The sequence below is a fragment of the Morone saxatilis genome, unplaced genomic scaffold (assembly GCF_004916995.1).
Source record: "Morone saxatilis isolate NCDOM2014 unplaced genomic scaffold, NCSU_SB_2.0 Contig11, whole genome shotgun sequence".
In the NCBI taxonomy this organism is placed as follows: domain Eukaryota; kingdom Metazoa; phylum Chordata; class Actinopteri; family Moronidae; genus Morone; species Morone saxatilis.
In genome coordinates, this window is record NW_023339663.1 from 24333702 (window position 1) to 24346358 (window position 12657).

The 12657-nt window shown below is 39.6% G+C and overlaps 2 protein-coding genes across 2 annotated transcripts in view; both read right to left on the reverse strand.

The window, feature by feature from the left end:
- LOC118321172 (enhancer of mRNA-decapping protein 3-like) overlaps positions 1-770 on the reverse strand; it is a 19180-nt gene extending 18410 nt beyond the window's left edge. The window contains exon 1 of the mRNA XM_035652394.1: positions 692-770. The gene's annotated coding sequence lies outside the window, so the exon portion shown is untranslated. The remainder of the gene's footprint in view (positions 1-691) is intronic.
- Positions 771-1020: 250 nt separating this feature from the next.
- Positions 1021-4854, reverse strand: LOC118321227 (cytochrome P450 1A1). The gene is made up of 7 exons (XM_035652461.1): positions 4728-4854; positions 3413-4287; positions 3169-3295; positions 2993-3082; positions 2623-2746; positions 2424-2510; positions 1021-2144 (listed from the first exon to the last, which is right to left on the reverse strand). Exons 2-7 carry the CDS (start codon positions 4250-4252, stop codon positions 1853-1855), a joined length of 1560 nt encoding a protein of 519 aa, XP_035508354.1. The 5' UTR covers positions 4253-4287; positions 4728-4854; the 3' UTR covers positions 1021-1852.
- Between the last annotated feature and the right edge of the window lie 7803 nt (positions 4855-12657).

Consider the following 12657-nt stretch of genomic DNA (forward strand, 5'->3'; position numbering starts at 1 on the left):
CCTAAATGTTACACACTGGACCGGGAATATATTCAAATTTGAGTACTCTTAGGCCAATAAATGATATAAGTATTCAAAAGGATTTCTAGAGCCTTTCTTCTTCTTATTAAAATGGTAAGAGGGGGTGGGGCTTTCTTTGAGGAACTTCAAAGACACTATGGGTCATTGAACCAAACTCCATCGAATATTCTGATAATTACTAATGCTAAATGTATGGAGATATATACACATATTACCCAGTACACTTTAACCAAAGACATTATACAAACTGGTACACTCGGTCTTAGTCACAAACAATATGCAGCACCTGACTGAGCTGAATGTAACTAACATTGTACCGAGCTTACTAACGATACATACATTAGCTAGCTAACGTGCTCTTACTTTAAAGGGTTTTTTACGTGTTCAGCCTGTCTGTGGTAAAGTATTCAAACTTAGGGGGGAGATAACATTGAAATCAGCATCCATATGAGGGCACTGTGCAGAGAAATATATGAAATGTATGAAATATAACAACATTTCGCTGTACAACCAGGCTGTGCTGGCTAGCTAGAAAGCTAACATTAGCATCGCTTTGTTCGCCCCGTTTGCTTTGTATTTCAGAGGACTAGCGACTGTACTCTGGTGGTGAGGGCTTACTGTTGTTGAATGCGCAGCCTGAGTATGTTCAGTTCATGGTGGGAAGGTTTACCTGGTCGATAAATCTGTAGCGATGTGTCAAGGAAACCAAAGCTCCTGCTGTTGTTTGTGCCGATTTCCGGGTTGATACGTAACGTCGGTACGTAACTTCCTTTATCTCCCACGTGGGTTTGTTGTGATTTGTTTTTCCCTCTAAAACTTAAATCCGTTCATGTGAGATCTCAGTTGGCTATTCTGACTCTTTCTGAGGTGGATTCACTTTGTGCACATCATTGACTGTCTCCATCTTCATGTGATGATGGTCATCGCTCTAATACTGAACTGGTTTTCCCTTTTCATTCAACTCAAGCAAATAATTGGAACGAGATGCTCATTAAAACATTTTATTTATTTTTATTTTATTTGCGTGACTGATTAAAGGGTGCGCCGATCACATTCCCTTACACGTTATACAATCATTGATACATTAGAGATAAAAATACAAAAATGTATAGCCTTCCAATACATTCCAAAAATCACTGGAACTCTTTTGGTGTCCTGATATTTCACAAACATGCACAGCAAAACTATTTTACCTCAAATATATACAAACGCTAGGCACATAAAAATGTCTTTATAAAATAGAAATAACTTGATATACACAAAAAATCACATTTTGGGATACAAATATAGCTTCAGTGTCTTACATCCACATTACAATGGAACACAAATAATTAGCTTACACATGTAAATGTCATCAAATATCTGTTCAGTTCAGAGTCCTGTGTCACAGAAGAAAAACATGTTGGTTGCAGTGTTTTAATTAGTAATGCCTATCCAGTAAAACATACTGTTTGTCCCAAAGTTGAACAAGGTAACTTTGTGAGTATTTTACAACTTCTTAATGGGAGCAGTTTAGTTTACACTACGCAGGAGAAACAGGTATCTCCTTATACTTCACTGAGAAGCACCAATCATGTGTCGGAATATCTAGAGAACCAAAAACATGACATGAGATATGTTCATACGAACCTAGACATCGTTGAAAATCTGCAGCAAGCAAAATTAACTTATTTGCTTCAATGCCATTAGCTCTGTAGACCAAATTTGGCATCCAGTGCCTTACATTCTGAGAAAGATGCTTCTTTCACTGACTCTTAACCTGAATGCGATCCATACAGTGATAGAGTCAACTTATACCACACATTGAGCCACACATTGTACATGTCACACATTATTCACTCGCTCGCATTGTGGCTCTCAGGCGGCAGCGTTTGCTCTTCATAGTGAGACCGTACTCTGGGGTCATGTCCAGTGGCTCTCCAGGCAGCGTCTTGAAGTGCAGCTTCTGGATAATGATTGCCAAGAAGAGGAAGACTTCATTTCGTGCAATGACCTCGCCAATGCAGCGGCGCTTTCCCATGCCAAAAACCATCACCTTCTCCCCCTCTATCTTGTTGAGCTCAGTGCCATCAGCACTCAGGAAGCGATCTGGGTTGAAGGAAGATGGATCTTTCCACAGCTCACTGAAAAGTGCAGAAAATGAATACATAAGATAAGCTGCACACATAACCATGTCAATAAAAAGCCAGGTCTGTAATCAACTATAGGTTTAATCTCCTCATTGAGGCAGGACAAACTGGGCGAGGGAAGTGAATGAGGATGGCTATTGTCTTCCTTCACAACTACCAATGGGGTGGCATTCTTCTGCTTTAACAGAGCTCTCTCTACTGGCTGTACTGGGCAACTCTGAAGTGCGAGTGTTGTCATCTTCAACCATTTTAGAAACAACAGAAAGAACTTACGGGTCATGGTTGATCTGCCATTGATTGATGAAGACACAGGTGTCTTTGGGAATGAAGTAGCCATTCAGAGATGTGTCTTTTGACGTGCTGAAAAGGAAGGACAAAGTGTTAGTCCACTGTGTATTTACAGGTTTAGATCACATGCATTATTATGCTTGTGATAGCACATGTGATGCTATAATGCGACTTTAAAACTTACCAGTGAGGGATAGTGAAGGGCAGGAAAGATGAGTGGCGAAGGATCTCCAGGATGAAGGCCTCCAGGAACGGTAAGTTGGTTCTGTCACAGAGAAGAGGAGTGCGGTCCAGACCCACTTTTTCCTCTGGAAATAAAAATAGATTATTGACTATTAGTTCAAGGTGAGGAGGGGGTTGCAGTGAATAGACCTAGCTCACATTTTTACTTGATTAAAGAATCATTATTGACCATTTAACTTTGAGAGCAGCAAAACATGCATTTCTGCATTACATTTTACCACTGAACAACTTATCCACTTATCAGACTTTTACTGTCCCATGAGATACATGTATATGCAAGAAAATATTTTGTGTAAAATAGCTCTACTTACTCAGTTCTTCATAAAGCCTTTCCTGTATCTCTGGGTAAGCCACCAAGTACATGACTGACCAAGACAGGGCAGTGGAGATGGTATCAAAGCCTGGTAGACAAAGATAACCTCTGTGAGGACAGGTTTTTTTTCTTTATTTAGGGACATGTTACTTCAGACCAGATCATTAAACCTACCAGCTCCAAACAGGTCATTGACAATTCCTACAATCTTCTCATCTGACATCTGGACATTGGAGTTCTCGTCCAGCTTCCTGTCCTCACAGTGATCAATGAGGGAGTCTGTGATGTCACGAATGTTGTCCTGAAAGAAGATGATTAGACAATCTCAATAAATGACTAAAAAAACAGTGTCTGATTTCCTAATAATGTAGAAGAAGAATGTACTAAATAAGCTTTCATGATTAAGTGTGTGCTGTACCTTATCATAGGTGGCGTAATGCTCGCTGACAATCTTTTGCACAAACTTGTTGAAACGGGCATTGATGTCCATGAAGTTCTTCATTGTTGTGCTGGGCAGGAATTGAAGAACAGGGATGAAGTCTGCAGGGTTACCGCTGCCCACCACCTGGCCGAATTCATCACTGAGGTTCACCAAGCTGAGTAGCTCCTGGTCATTGTGGTCGTAGCGTCGGCCAAAGCACATTCCACAGATCACATTAGCAACAGAGACAACAATGTGGCGGAAGGGGTCAAAGCTGCCGTCAGCTTTCATGACAGTGTTGAGCTGTTTGATCAGATACTCTCCCTCCTTGCAGATGTGTTCCTCCAGCACACAGGAGTACTCTGGGGTTGTGCCGCCCAGGCTGGAGAAGGAACGCAGGGCACTGTAGGCCAGCTTCCTGCGGGCACGCCAGATACCAGCCTGGTCGGTACTGAAGGCCAGACTCTTTCCATCGTTGATGAACCTGAAGCTGTACAGGTCAGGTCTGCCAGCAAACTCGTCCCCTTGCTTGATGAGAGCCTGTCGGACTGTTTCACTGCCACTTAGTACAACCACGGGACGCATACCAATCTGAATCTGGAAGACGTCGCCGTAGCGCTTGCTCATGGCAGTGAGGCTCAGGTAAGGTTTGTTGCCCACCTCCAGCACATTCCCAATGAGAGGCAGGGGCTTTGGTCCAGGCAGCCGATGTAGCCCCTCAGGAATCTCAGTGTGAAAAAACTTGAGGATTAGGTAGACCAGACACACTGTTGTCAAGGCCACCAAACTCTCAGATGCCGACACTGATCCAATGAATGGCAGTATCATTAGCACCATGATGCCAACTCCTTTTTTTATGGCTTCTGCACAACCTGGAAATTAAATAGGAGGAGCATTAGAGTAGTGAGGGAGGAAGAGAAGTGTTGTGCAACATGTTGACTACATGCACCATAAAGCTGAAAGTAACTAAAAACTGTCACACGGCATGTGTTAGTTATTAATTGGACTGTAATTTCACATGCCGCACAAAGACTCTCAGTACAAGTGATAAGTTATGTAAAGTAATGGACTATGTAAAGTTTACAACCACCAAACTATGACTCATAGAAATCCCATGAATAAATAAATAAATAAAGAATGTGCATATTAAATGTTGCAAATGACAAATTCATACTTATTAACAGTAAGTTAATACAGTAAATATGAATACTGTGCTTGCAAAATAATCTCCACTCAGCACTTTGCTCTCTACTCTGACATTGCCTGCTCAGTTAGAAATCAATCTGTCGTCATGTGCATATATTAAGCTTACCTTGGTCAAATGGTAAAAGAGGAACAATGCTGTGGTTCCACAAATACTTTTCGGAAAAGTAAAAAAATATCCTATAGTAGAGTTATTGACCGAGTTTACTCTCTTGATGTCCCTAAAACAGAGAATGGGCTCTTGCTTTATAGTGCGCTCTACCGTTTCATTGGCTGCTGTTCATGACGTAATCTCTCTCTCTCTCTCTCTGTCTGTCTGTCTCTCTCTCATGAATGAAGTTTAGCACAGAGGAAAGGTGTGTGTGTGTGTGGTGTTTTTGTGCGTGCGAGGAAACACTTTGAGACTTCATGTCAGTGAAGAAGTTGGTTGTATATTTCACAGTTGTTGAAACAAATGTTTTAGTTGTTCAGGACTTTACAGCCAAAATTGATAGTTTATGGACAGATAAGACACAATTGCAATCACAGGCAAGTATAATTTCAAGCACTATAAAAAACCGTGATAACAGGGTTTAATGTAATACATGTCTCCTACTGTTCTGCAGGTTGTTTTAAAGGGATTTGCAATTGCAATGGTGATTTACCCCCCATATTTGAGCTATATTATATAATATTACTATTTATTTTAAATGCGTCGTCTAAATAAAATATCCGCGCTTTGACCTGATCTGTGTCTGTGTTGTGCTTGCTGACGCAGACACCAATTTAATTGAACCTTCAGATTATAGAAGCAAATCCAATTATACCATCTAGGCTGCCTATTATTGTGTCAAAGCTTTATTGATCACCCTGTTGATAACTGCAGAGGAGTTGATAACTGCAGACGAGTTTTCATTAAGGCGATGGCATGTTGTTGCGTCTCAGATAATCCTTTGATGAGATGATATTGTGATTTCAAATGAACTTCTTAGGAACATGATGTGGAAATGTATTGGCGAAGATTGAGAAAAATGTTTTGTCTCTGGCGTGAAAAAATAGCCCTATGTTAAAGGCAATCATCAATAAACACCAGGATATCTTTTCTCTTCTAGAAATATTGAATATTGACCTGACAAAGGACAACAGCACGTTCACACGCAACAGTGGCATAGTTTCTCTTAATGTTGGCTTTCTGCATTCTGAAGTCAATCCTGTTTGCCTCCAGTAATAAAATCAAGGTCTGGGGTGAGAATAGGAGTTTGTGACAGCAGCCACCCAGTGAGTCCTGATAAAACAGTCAAATGCCATTTCGTGCTTGTACCTGTCAGTTCCCCGCTGGAGTTAAACATTGACCAGTTGCGTGAGAGCGCAGTGATCAAACCCTCACCTCCCCTTTGCAGAGGATGCTGGGGAGGGAGGGAGGGAATGAGAGGGAGATCGTGCAGCCCTGCTTGAGGTGCAAGGGTAGATGAGTTCAATAATATTCCTCTTTGTCCCCTTTTCAACCTTGTACACTAAAGTAGGCATTGTCAGCGCAGCTCCGCTTCACATCCATCTTTTCTTCCATTTGGTGCTTAAAAGCCAAAATTTGGATCAGCAGTGTTATTCATTTTTTGAAAACGTTCAGACTGTTACATATTACACCGGGATGTGCGTGTGGCCTCTCAGCCTGTCGTGACTTGTGCAACAGGTGTTACACAAATCTGTGAACTTTGAAAGTCTGTGACGGTCAGCGATGGAGAATGCACTAAAGTAGCCAGAAGGATTCTGCTATTAAAACGTGACTGTGTAAATAATATAGGATTATGGTGAAAGTATGAGCCTAAATATGATGAATAGAATAATTAATAATAATTAGACTTGCTTCTCTTATCTGCTCTGTATAACAGCTTTTACACAAACTAACCAGATGGTTAACTCATTTATTTACATACATGGCCAAAGATTCATTTTATTATTATTCTATACTATCAAAACAAACAACTTCATATGGATGAATTTATTTTTGCGTTGACTTAAAATGTTTCCTTATGTATAGGGTCTTTGTTAGTGGAATGATTGAATTTTCTTCAAATGTGATTTGCTTCAGGTTAAGTGTGGTATATGCTGCATTTTCCTGTGCGCAGTGATCAGTCATCCTAAGTTAGGTCATCAAGAAGCTCGTTTGCTCGAATAATTTGTTCACTTTATGTCATCTGTAACTTTAAGGGTCTGAACTTGTTTTACTGAACTTCTATAGGCCTAAAATTTGGTACTAAACTATTTTATTCAGTCAGTATGGATTCTGAGATTTGGGTCCGACTGCAACCATGTGACAATGGATGGATGAAGGACTAGTAAAATGTATAAAGGGAATCGTCTGTAACCTAGGACTGCTATAGGAAAAACATACATATTTCTACTTCAGCCCTCTTATTTTATTTAAAATACAAAATAATAGGATCATGTAAAGGTCGATTCAAATTGTGATTTATTCTGTTGAAAAAATAAATGACCATTCTGCCATTTCCTGAAATTGGACAGATTTGACAAAAAAGAAATACTTAAAAAAATATAATTTCTTACATATTATATATAAACATTGTGGCCTATATGTTCACCATAGCCTTGGAGTGTGTCTATATGTCTTTGCTTATTGAGGGGGAATTATTTCTTAGTTCTTGTTGTTTTAAAGATCGAGTTATAACAGCAAGGTATGTATGAAAACCGTACATGCATGTATGATGGTCTTTTGTTGTTTTTGCCAAATAGCCATTTAGGATGTTTTTTTTAAAAAAAGGCTATTATTTATATTGTTAGGTTTATACAACTCACGCTTTAAGTTGTTTGTGTTTAGAACTGCATATATTTCAGGCGGCAAAAGCATCTTATACCACACAAACACTACAACCTAAAAGTATAGCTATAAGAGGCTGTGAATGGAGGAAAAAGTCCGGCAGGTAAAAGTTTTCAAGTTGCTCATTTATTCTGCGAAATCCGCGCGGCTCAGCGCTGTCCTGATCCTCCCGGACTGTGTGTGGACTCTCCGGGGACTCTCGCCGTGCGCCTGGGGGCTGCGCATTTGGTGCTGCAGGTTGCGTGAGAAGCGGAGCTGCCGTCCAGAGGGGAGGGTCTCGGTCTTCTGGACAATCCTAAATCTGCTTGGTCAAGTCACGCGAAGGCAGCAGCCTCTGGAAAAGACACAAGGGTCTTAAACTTGCAGAACAAAGAGCGCAGGACGCGAGACTCTCTTTTTTTCCCCTGCTTGGGCACGAAGGTGCACATATTTGCGCGCTATAGCTTCTGTAAATGCGAGGATCTTAGGGCTTTGGAGTCATGCAATCTGCCAGTCAGGCTCCATTCATTGCAGTCATGCAACACGGTGGGACTGAGCAGCCACACAGGCGAGAAGCCACCAAACGGCTAAACAAGTTTTAAAAAACTGGAGCTTAGCTATGAAACAACGTGAACTAGTCACCCTTTCTCACACGCAGAGGGTCCCAACGTGGAGCCTGGGATTGTTGAAGAGGGTGCAGGGAGTCTTTCAGCAAAATGAAGAATGAATTCATCGTTAACTTGAAGTCAGGACAAGGAGAAAACTTAATAAGGACGCATAAATGGTTTCACTTTTCGTGCTGATTTATACACAAAAGTTATACATTTAAATTATAAAAATATGTAATAATAATAATAATATATTGATACTTTAGAGAATTTAGTATGAGAATTCCATAATGAGAGAGAAGAATTTTAAAACAATAGGCTATGTTTAAAATCAGACAGGAATACACAATAATACACTATTTATAGCTCATTCAAAAAACAACTTGTCATATTACCGCTGCAACAATAGGCCACACTGTACCTGGACAAGTAAGAATGAAGCACTGTTGGTGTGGTTTTGGTGGACACAGTGCTTGTTATATACTGCACAGGTGACATCCTGTTACTCCAGTGGGTCAGTAGAAAGCCCATCTTTCACAGATTTACAGAACCTAGTTCAAACTATGAACCCATGAAACAAGAATCACTTGTCACTACAGACTAATTTAAGTACAGTGCAGGGGTGGATCTAGAGAAATACGGGTGGCCAGAGGGTGGTATGGAGACTTTAAGGGGTAGCAGAAATATATGCTGATTTCATTACAAACAATCACATATATCATTTTTTGTTTGGAAATTCCCCCAAATGAAGATTTTTTTATTGTGGCACATTGATTGAAATATCTAAAGGTGGCATGAGAAATCAATAAATTGTTTTATTTCCAGAATTGTTTTATTTCCAGATCTTCAGACATTTTTCCAAAGACTTTCATTGAATTTAACCCTATCTGTTGGTCTAAAATATGGCCATAATAGATCATTATATGTGTTAATTTCCATTTTTTTACATATTATTTGTAAAATTTAAAATAATGAATGTGTTAAATTTGACAGCATTTGACACCCAGCTTGCCACCCTGTGCCACCGCTGTAGATCCGCCCCAGGTTCAATGCAGTGAACCTCAATGAAGTGGAAGTCTAAAGCAATGTCTCCAAATGAACTCCTGTAGTATTAGTAGTGAATTTGATCCAAACTTCAATCATTGGGAATGAAACTGAACCTGATTAAAGATGAGTGTGACTGTGATTGTGGACCGCCTGAGGTGATAGCCGGCTGCATTCTCTGTGAGCGCTCAGGCTGCAGGAGTGTGTGTCAGATCACAACAGGTGAGCAGCACTCACAGCCGGAGACGGTGCAACTGTAAATGTCACACACAGCCGGGCTGAAAACTGTACTTCACCTTTTAAAACATTAACATTTTGGGCATTTGGCCATCAGAAGTCCTCTCATCGGCCAAGTTTCAATTAATCAAACCTGGCGAGCTGCAAGAAAACAGAGAGGTCAAAGAAAAGGAAAATTACGAAAAAATCTGAAGTCAGAGAAAACTAGGGGAGCAAAAGAGGAAGGATGTGACTCAGCAGGGAGATTCTGTTCTCTCAACAGATTACGGACTACTACAGTAAATGAGGAGTAGTGCTACTGTAAAGTTCGAAAGGCGAGTGTAGAGTTGACCACAGTGGTGGGTCGTGTCTGGATGCACAAGATGAGCTGGAATGCAGAGCTGGATGCTGCAGGCCTGGAGGTGTGTGGTGTTACTCTGCCTGTGTCCGTTTCACAGAAGTGGGAGGGGGAAAAAAACAGGAAAAAAAAAACGTTTTGCCAAAAGCCATATACCTCTTAAAGAATTCTTGGACATAAAAGCAGGTGTAATGACTGTGAAGGTTGTTAGTTTCTACTCACGCAAAGGCTCTCACGCACACACCATTAGAGCAGGTGTGTACCTCTGTTTTCACTGTGTGAGATGTCTTTCTTTGCATACCGGCGCTGTCAGGAGGTGGTGTGTGGCTTTTCATGATTTAGCATGAGCTGAAGGAATGAATGCACGTCTGCGGGTTACCATCATGAAGCTGTAAAACCTCTTCAAAAGATATAGATAAGTCATAAATCTGTTGTGCTCGTAGTATTTTTTGGTATTTTACATAGCCAGTGTTCCTACTTACAGGTACTTTCTTATGCTGCTTGTGAGAAAATCTAACAAGAACTGTTTAGATAAAGATGTACCTCCTTCTGTGCTGCCATGTTACCACCTCCACCCTGACAAAAAAAGCTTAATAATGAACAATACTTCCTTATTCCTTATTATAATTCCGAGTTCCTTAATAATTCTAATAGATCTTGAGCCAGGACTGCTACAGGAATTCAAGGAAGTGGGAAAACAAAATTGGAATTTCCCTTCAGTCATGTCAAGTATCACATTAAACTCTCATGCCACTCCCCCATTTTGGTGCAGTGTCCCTTGTAGCTAATGGCAACAAAAGGCCTCTTTTGTCTTTATTTCATGTTACTTCAAAGGTCCAGTATGTAACACTTAGGAGGATCAATTGAAAGAAATGGAGTAAAATATTCATAGATATGTTTTCATTAGTGTATATCCACCTGATAATAAGAATCCTTGTGTTTTCCTTATCCCAGATTGAGCCGTTTTTATCTACAGACGAAGTGGGTCGCCTTCCACGGAGACCACCATGTTGAACTGCCATGTTTCTCAAGTAGCCTAAAACGGACAAACCAAACACTGATTCTAGATCTTTTGCGAGTTTTGCTGCCACCGTAGTTTCTCCTACACGCTTCGAAGGCGAGTGGTATTCAGTTAGTTTCAATCTGCAACCTCACCACTAGATGCCACTAAATCCTACACACTGGTCCTATAACTTTCACTAAATATCATAATATGGTTAATAGGAAATTCAAATTTTAATCCTACTACTTAGGTAGAGAAAATATTGTCAAAATGGAAGCAAGAGTTTGTTATTTATTTTGAAACTTTTTTTCCAAAGTCACAAAAGACGTACAGCTGTTTTCACAGTAGTACTCCTTATGACGATTTGACTGAACTTCATGTGTAAAATTGGTAGAGTGACCCTTTAATGCTTACTCTACTGTTACAATAATTGTAAATTCAAAAGCTAAACCCTACTGTAACATAAATGTAATAATACTCACTCACATAATACTCAAGTCACTTCACTATCAAAGAGAACAATGGCTTGACCATTAGGACGTCAGTGAACAGGCTCCTGGTCTTGCATGTGCCCGATCGAGCAAAATTTAATAGGATTATTTTAGACTGCAGGTCATGACACCTCACATGAATGTTGCCTATGACCTAATGCAAACTTACAGCATATCCTGTGCACTGATTTGTGGACAAGAATTAATATGGGCCTATAATGACTATGATTACGTCAGTTACGTTTTTGCACATCATCTCGTGCTCCACAAATCTGCATTTGATGTTTTCCCTGTACTATTGTACTATTATTATCTTATCTGTTGCATGTGATATGGTAAGTACTCAATTTGAGGGGCGTAAAAGTTCTTGTTTCATTAGCTTGTGGTTGCAACTTATAACATGCCACTCTGACTGTTGAGTGATAGTCATTTTGATTATGTTTTATCTTACAGTTTGATTAGAGTATTGTTATAATTTTCTGTCTCTTTAGTTTTACTTTTAAAAAGTTCCTGTGAAACATCCTAGCGTGATTACAGTTTATTTTAAGGGGAAGTGAACCATAAAACCTGTGAATGGACCAAAACACTTACTACTCAAGTGAAAAGTAAAACTAAAGACAAAATGTACTTTTACTTTTGACTTGAAGTGTTATATTATTATAATATTGGATCATTATTATTGATGTATAACTATGTAAATGGTACTTTAATGTTGTTTCTTGTTTCATTGTGGAGCTAATAGTGTAGTTTAAAATGTGCATCATATTTTATAAACTGTTAATTTTTTTATATAGAATCTTAACCTGAAAAGTAACTAAGGAAGTATAAAGAGTCACAAAGTGGACTACTCAACAACCTTAAAGCTTTACACTACTCAAGGAAATCTGTCCTGTTAGAAAACTATGTGTATTGTATAAAATAAAATTGCAATGGTTGTGCTCCTTAAAACATACATTGTACACACACAAAAAAATCGTATTTATCAGAGACTAAAAGCTTGATACTGATGCAGCATTAAATGACTTATGTCTACCTGGTTTACAAAATCCACACAGAAGTTAGTTTTAATTCCAGCTCAAACCTTCACTATATCAGTCACCACATCAGCAATCGATATCAGTCTCCAAATTCCCATATTAGTCGGGCTCCTGAATGAATGTTTATCTGACGAATGATGGGAATCCATCCCATAATGCTGTAATAGATGGTGACATTTGCCCAGTAATACAACTTTGTCTCTGGTCCAGTCAGAGAGACTCTTTCCCTGCTTGAAGGTTCATAGTGTTAAGAATCAAAGCAACAAATTCATGTTTTTCTCTTAGATGATTGTTTTTCTTGCAATTGATCTGAATGAGATGTGATAAGACTGTGCAACAGGTGACTGCCCCTATTTTAGAGGACAAAGTCAAATGGTTCTTACTTAGTTCAGGTCAAAACAGAGACAATCGATAGATAACAGGGTCAGGGTGGGTGCTGCTGATATGTCTTTCACACGCAACCATGAACTCACCACAAACACGCAGCA

Excerpts from the sequence above, each read along its gene's own strand:
- LOC118321227 (XM_035652461.1), bottom strand. The coding sequence starts at position 4,252 with ATGGTGCTAATGATACTGCCATTCATTGGATCAGTGTCGGCATCTGAG. Across the intron at positions 3,083-3,168 it reads CAATGACCTGTTTGGAGCTG|GCTTTGATACCATCTCCACT; the intron begins GTAGGTTTAATG and ends TTTGTCTACCAG. Across the intron at positions 2,145-2,423 it reads TGGCAGATCAACCATGACCC|TGAGCTGTGGAAAGATCCAT; the intron begins GTAAGTTCTTTC and ends TGCACTTTTCAG.